The sequence below is a fragment of the Electrophorus electricus genome, unplaced genomic scaffold (assembly GCF_013358815.1).
Source record: "Electrophorus electricus isolate fEleEle1 unplaced genomic scaffold, fEleEle1.pri scaffold_107_arrow_ctg1, whole genome shotgun sequence".
NCBI classification, from domain to species: Eukaryota; Metazoa; Chordata; class Actinopteri; order Gymnotiformes; family Gymnotidae; genus Electrophorus; species Electrophorus electricus.
In genome coordinates, this window is record NW_023336148.1 from 27,496 (window position 1) to 33,805 (window position 6,310).

At 40.4% G+C, this 6,310-nt stretch overlaps 1 protein-coding gene across 2 annotated transcripts; it reads right to left on the minus strand.

Moving 5' to 3' along the window:
* Positions 1–2,630: 2,630 nt before the first annotated feature.
* LOC118240915 lies at positions 2,631–5,006 on the minus strand. 2 transcript variants are annotated; one of them, XR_004775704.1, is made up of 8 exons: positions 4,770–5,006; positions 4,295–4,365; positions 3,905–3,979; positions 3,675–3,773; positions 3,535–3,582; positions 3,369–3,449; positions 2,869–3,210; positions 2,631–2,715 (listed from the first exon to the last, which is right to left on the minus strand). XR_004775704.1 is itself a non-coding variant. In XM_035523465.1 (7 exons), the coding sequence occupies exons 1-7, from the start codon at positions 4,939–4,941 to the stop codon at positions 3,128–3,130; spliced, it is 675 nt and encodes a 224-aa protein (XP_035379358.1). In that variant the 5' UTR covers positions 4,942–5,006; the 3' UTR covers positions 3,039–3,127. The 2 variants fall into 2 exon arrangements, 1 of the variants encoding a protein (XP_035379358.1); XM_035523465.1 differs by lacking the exon at positions 2,631–2,715 and having other exon boundaries at positions 3,039–3,256.
* Between the last annotated feature and the right edge of the window lie 1,304 nt (positions 5,007–6,310).

Here is a 6,310-nt window from a genome sequence, read left to right on the forward strand (position 1 = left end):
ACTGTAATGCTGTGACGGCCCGTGTGCCACAGGGTGCGGAGCAGGACGCATAGACTCCCTCGTCTTTGAAAAACATTTATTGACATACAACGTATACGACAATGGTGGCATACACATAACGCTAACGACGATGACCAAAACATTAACAGTGGCTACACAAACAATGACCAAGGAGGAAGTACACACCAACAGGGGTTTAAATACAGACACTCAACACTAAAGCCTGTGCAGGTGTGTGCCATCAAGGAGGGCGTGCTTATAAATAAGACAAGTCTAGGACCTCTAGAAAGTTGGACTAAGCATTTATTGCTAATTTCATTTTATTTATTTATTTATTTTTTTTCTCTTTAAACTGTTGTTATTGAGGTGTCCTTTGTCGGCCAGAGGAGGATGCGTCCCCGCCTTGAATTTTGGTTCCTCTCAAGGTTTCTTCCTCATGCTCTAGGGAGTTTTTCCTTGCCACTGTCGCCCTTGGCTTGCTCACTGAGGACTTTGACATTTGTAAAGCTGCTTTGTGACATCTGTTGTAAAAAGCACCGTATAAATCAATTTTGATTTATTTTTATTTGAAAGCATAACTTCCATTCACTTCCACTTATGAAGTTCACCCCATGTATTTTAGAAAACGTGCCATATTGGAAGGGCTTTGAGTTATGTGTATGTATAATGTTATGTAGCTACTATTTAGTTCAACTAGGCACTCATTGTTTGTAGATGTTTGTGGCACATTTCTCTAAAGAGCATTTCACTTCACTAGCTAGATAAGATACATGAGGTCATTTTACTACCTTATCTAGTTCACTAGCTATTAATGTTAGTGATTACTCTGTAGTAATGGCAGTAATTACTCTTGTAGTGTTTTTGCCTGGAAAACCCATTTCAAGTGTAATAAACATTCATTCTGAAGCTTTTCTGTGTAATGAGCCTATACGCACAGTGAAAAGCAGAGCCTGGTGTGAGTAAGGTCCAGTGTTTGCAGCGTTTGCTTCAGTGATAATTATGCTCTAGTGTTCGTTATATCTCACACTTTGTAAAGACTTGAACTCCAATAGTGCTGAGCTCCTCTTCTGACTGAGACAAATGTGAGTATAAGCTAGAGAAGCCTTAAGCAAAAGAAGCCAAAACAAACCTGCCTTTTGAAATTGTAATAATGTCTTGAGATGCTGTAATAATGTTATGAGTGTCACAACAGTCTGTAGTCATTTCAGGAGCACCTTCTTTAGTGGTTGAGCCCTGCATCTTGGATGTCAAGCTCCTACTGTGCTTTAATTTAACCTACAATACATCTCCTAGGCCTAAGACTACAGTCAAAGAACAAACATCTAATTCAATATTTAGTTGCCATTTCAGTGAACACGTGTTATCTCCAACTCTAGGAGTCATGTTACATAGCTCATGGATGCTTTTCCTAAAATTGTAAACATTTCTTTTGCCTACCAACAAAAAATAAACATAAATGAATAATGTCTAATTGTATCAGCTCACTACTAATTCAACTCCCATCTTAATGTGCTTTTCTCAGTACAATCTACTGCATATTTGTTGTTTCTGATCATGCTGAGCTTTAGGAAATTAAGGACATTCACGTTTTGCCTTGGATTCATGTGGTAGCATAAGACAGGTAGATATTACTTCCAAAACTGCTCAACAGCAGTAAACAAATTCATTCTTCTCCCAGCTGTCTGTCTATTTCTTCTTATAGTTTGGGTGTCTCAACCAAACCTACCTCTATGATAACGGCCTTGGGATGTTCTTCATGGTTTATTTGTTCTTATTCCATCTCTGGATCAAATCCTGCGGGGACTGACCAGTACAGGATCAGAGATCAATGTGGATCTCTGAGCTTTCTATCCATCAGGTGATGGTCATGTCTTTGTAGTTAGGTGGGTCTTAAAACGCAAGTGTAGATCTGCACCTTGAATGCATATTTGTCGACTGGAGTTTGGAAAGGATTCTGCCCCTAGACACACCCACTTCATTATACTGGCTCTCAACTTAAATTGTAAAGTGAGTGCTTGTAGGTTATTCAACAAAACATAAGCCCCTCCTGATGATGGAATAAGGAGATATATCCCAGATTTATTCCCCTATCTTATTTTTCATAGTCATAGTTAAGATTAACAAAAGCTACTTTTATTTATGCATATTACTTGACTGATTAACTGGTTGGACCACGCATAAGAGTTAATGAGGAAAATACTGAATCACTCAAATGCCATTTCTGGATACATTCAACGTAAAACATGTTAGCCTGTAACTCACTAATGATGCATACAACAAACACTGAAGGTGAAAACAAGAAAATGTGACTCCCTTACAATGAAAGAAAATCATTTACTGATAAATATTTATAAAGCTGTAATAAACATTATTACAAAATGTACAAAACATGATGAGGACTGACTGCAGTGGTGATGATCTGGTGATGACCACTCCATGGATGGTGATTTTGTCCAACTCTTCGACGATGGTGATGGCACTAATAATCCTGACGGATCAATTCTCTATGGCGATCGGTCCTCTGATTGGCCTTGTCTTTGTAGTCTGGTGTAGGACCACAAAGTCTCTAATTATCCTGAATGAACATCTTGTAAAGTCCTTATTGTTCTGGCCTGGTCCAAAAACTGAATGTTGGCCTCTTGTCCTGGTGGGTTTCTTGGTGAGCTTCAGGTTGTCTAGTTGTCTGTAATCCAGGAAAAAGCCTGCACTGGAGACCTGCATGAGAGAAAAGCAGGAAAAAGACTCACCAAACATGGTTAGATGTTTTACTGAGAAATCTGGGAGATGTTTTAGGGTGACACAAACCTAAAAAGATGGAAAATTAAACAGGTGTAGGGGGTAAAGGGAAAAGAGAAGAAAGGTACAGACCTAAACTGCTCCAGTTTGGTGATCAGTCCATGTGATGCTCAAGCTTCTTGCGCCAACAGGTCAAGACCTAGGCCTCACATGGCTATGTGAAAACAGACTGCATCTGAAAAACACCCACATGCATACAAGAGCATTGAGGGTAAAAGAAATTGTATGATACATAGCATATAATAAATCCTAAATGTGTATAATGTCAATCAAAGTGTTCTGTGGGTTATTAAAAGCCTGGAGGAGGAGGTGGAGGGGGTCCTCTTGGTGATCATGGTCCGTTAGAAAACACAGCGGGGTGCGGCGTCTCGACGGTCTGGGTGTGACTGTACTCAGATGACCTGAAAAGGCCATCTGAATCGATGGAAACACCCTTAAACGTCATGGACACCATGGTTTGCTGCAAAATACACACAGAGTAAAAATGTCACAAAATATAATTTTCTTAAAATGCCCACATCTCAAACAAGTCTAATTCAAACAGATGCATTCAGGCAGGAGAAAGCACTAACCAGAAAAATATTCTGCACCGATGACTCTGTTGACTCGGCGCACAGGTAGAAGGTCGCCCCAGTGATGCCGGTTCCTCTGCGCTGAATTAACGGAGTAGATCCTGATTAATGTGACTCAAAATGGGACAAGCTAGTTAAAATGCTTTTAGTTGAGACAGATATTTACCTTGATGCAGGCCACAGCATTAACGTTGGCAAAGTTCTGGAGGGTAAGCTGCAAATGCAATAAAAAGGTTAGGTGAGGGAAACAACCGTCATGTCCATTCTCACCGAAATTGGGAACTTGTTCCCATGACTTAGTCTCACCTCTGCACACACGTGGTAAAACGCATTGCTGAGCACCCACCAGTGCTCGCTCTCCAGCCCACTGTAGATGGATTTGTGCTGGAGCTTCACCTCTACCATCTACAATCATGCAGAAAAAAAGCATCTCAATCAACTTTTCCCACGACACTGGCTAGTGGAAACTCTCAGCTAACAAAATGTTTCTCTGTGCCAAAAGGCCTATTATAAAATGATTAAAAATTCAAGGGAACCTTTGTATCTGCATAAAACATCTGCGAGAAGGTGTAGGCAAACATCCTGTTTGCGTTGTGCAGAGCTTGGAGAGGCTGACACATGGTCAGTAAAAAAAAAAAAGAAAAGAAAGAAAATACATTGTTTAGGCAAGATTGCAACTACGAAGGGAAAGAAAAACAAAAACTTGTTACATTGCATTCAAGAAGAATGTGCAAGATCTATATTTTACAATAACTGTGACCACAGCGTCGCGAAAAAAGACGCAGTGGAAGTTAACTGTTCTGCACAAAAACCTCCTCCTGCAGCAGTGATAACAGACAAACGCGAGCATAAACTGAATGAAGCTAGCTAGAGTTCTCAAGTATGAGCAATTAGCCAGCTAACTAGCTAGCTATGTCGCCAGGTACCTTTAGGATCAGAGTACAGGTCGTTTCAAACGTGTCCTGATCCAACGGAAAAGGCTCCCGATCCTCCAGTTCTACGAAAGATGTTTAAATAACCAGTGAAATATTTAACAAAAAGATTGTGGCTAGCTAGCTACAACATAGCCTTAGCTAAATATTAGCCGTTAAAAGGCTAAATTAGCTAGCGCTAGCTAAGAAGCTGAATTTTATTTTTGTTACTGCAGCGATCCGTTGCCATAGAAACAATAACAAACAAACAAACAAAACCTTTAGGCTATATTTAGTTATTAAATAGACGGGGTCTGACCGAAGAGAAACATTATGTTGTATACATGACGGCGGAAGGTGAAGTAGTAGTTAGTTCTGCGAGGAATCAAGCTACGGCAGCTAGTTAGCTAGATAACTTATGTAGTTAGCTGGCCTGACTTTCAAATACAATAGTCCGTTCCTCGCTAGCTTGGTTAGTTAGCTAACTCACGGTCGCTGGGCTCAGTGTGGGTCGCAGCTTCTTCTACCGCCTGCTGCCGATCCCGAACACGCCACCTGTAAACAAGAAAAGAAGTGACAGCTACGGCTGAAATGCCAGCGGCACAAAGGACCGCCGGCCGAAGCCGGATACCAAGGACGGGCAGAAGAAACTTCATATTCATAGCCTAGGATTCTGCTGAAGTGTAACGTAGATCGAGCAAATCTGAAAGCGCCTTGTGAGTTTGAGGGTCGGTAGACGACTGAATGGTTTTAGGGGTTTTGGCTTCGTCACCGTTCCACATAACATTCGATCACCTTGGTGATCTAAATTTATGTCAAAACATCTTGTTTTCCCAGACTACAATATGCAAATTTACACGTAGCAACGTGAGAGAAAACATTTTTTAAAAAATAGGCAAATGTTGGCAAAAGAGGAATTACCCGATGCAGAGTAACAGCCTAAAAACAACGCCAAAAAAATATGTTGTCTCTATTTTTAAGGCTAATTTGCTAAAACATTTTCATTATTACTTTGATATTCATCTGCAGGCCACATTTGGCACAAAAGTAGAAAAAGTCATAAAGACTGAATAACAGTGCTATTCATTCTTTCTGATTCATGCATGCGTGTATTCATTATTTAAAGGGCACATATGAAAAATTAACCTTTTAAGTGCTTGTGCACATATATTTCAGATAGACAAGCTTTAAGCAAAAGAAGCCAAAACAAACCTGCTCGTTCAAATTGTAATAATATCTTGAGATGGTGTAACAATGTTATGAGTGTCACGACAGTCTGTAGTCATCTCAGGAGCACCTTCTTTAGTGGTTGAAGCTCATGTAAATAATATTTCTAGGACCGCCTTTCTCCACCTCAGGAACATTTCTAAGATTAGGAACATGCTCTCCTCACATGATGCAGAAAAGCTAGCCCATGCATTTACTACTTCAAGCTTGGATTACTGTAATGCTGTGACGGCCCGTGTGCCACAGGGTGCGGAGCAGGACGCATAGACTCCCTCGTCTTTGAAAAACATTCATTGACATACAACGTATACGACAATGGTGGCATACACATAACGCTAACGACGATGACCAAAACATTAACAGTGGCTACACAAACAATGACCAAGGAGGAAGTACACACCAACAGGGGTTTAAATACAGACACTCAACACTAAAGCCTGTGCAGGTGTGTGCCATCAAGGAGGGCGTGCTTATAAATAAGACAAGTCTAGGACCTCTAGAAAGTTGGACTAAGCATTTATTGCTAATTTCATTTTATTTTTTATTATTATTTTTTTCTCTTTAAACTGTTGTTATTGAGGTGTCCTTTGTCGGCCAGAGGAGGATGCGTCCCCGCCTTGAATTTTGGTTCCTCTCAAGGTTTCTTCCTCATGCTCTAGGGAGTTTTTCCTTGCCACTGTCGCCCTTGGCTTGCTCACTGAGGACTTTGACATTTGTAAAGCTGCTTTGTGACATCTGTTGTAAAAAGCACCGTATAAATCAATTTTGATTTATTTTTATTTGAAAGCATAACTTCCATTCACT

Bases quoted from the DNA above. Each gene is read 5' to 3' on its own strand.
- LOC118240915 (XM_035523465.1), bottom strand. From the start codon at position 4,941: ATGAATATGAAGTTTCTTCTGCCCGTCCTTGGTATCCGGCTTCGGCCG. The intron at 4,366-4,769 runs GTGAGTTAGCTA...CATCTTTCGTAG, and splicing joins CCACACTGAGCCCAGCGACC to AACTGGAGGATCGGGAGCCT. The intron at 3,257-3,368 runs GTTAGTGCTTTC...TGTATTTTGCAG, and splicing joins CGGTGCAGAATATTTTTCTG to CAAACCATGGTGTCCATGAC.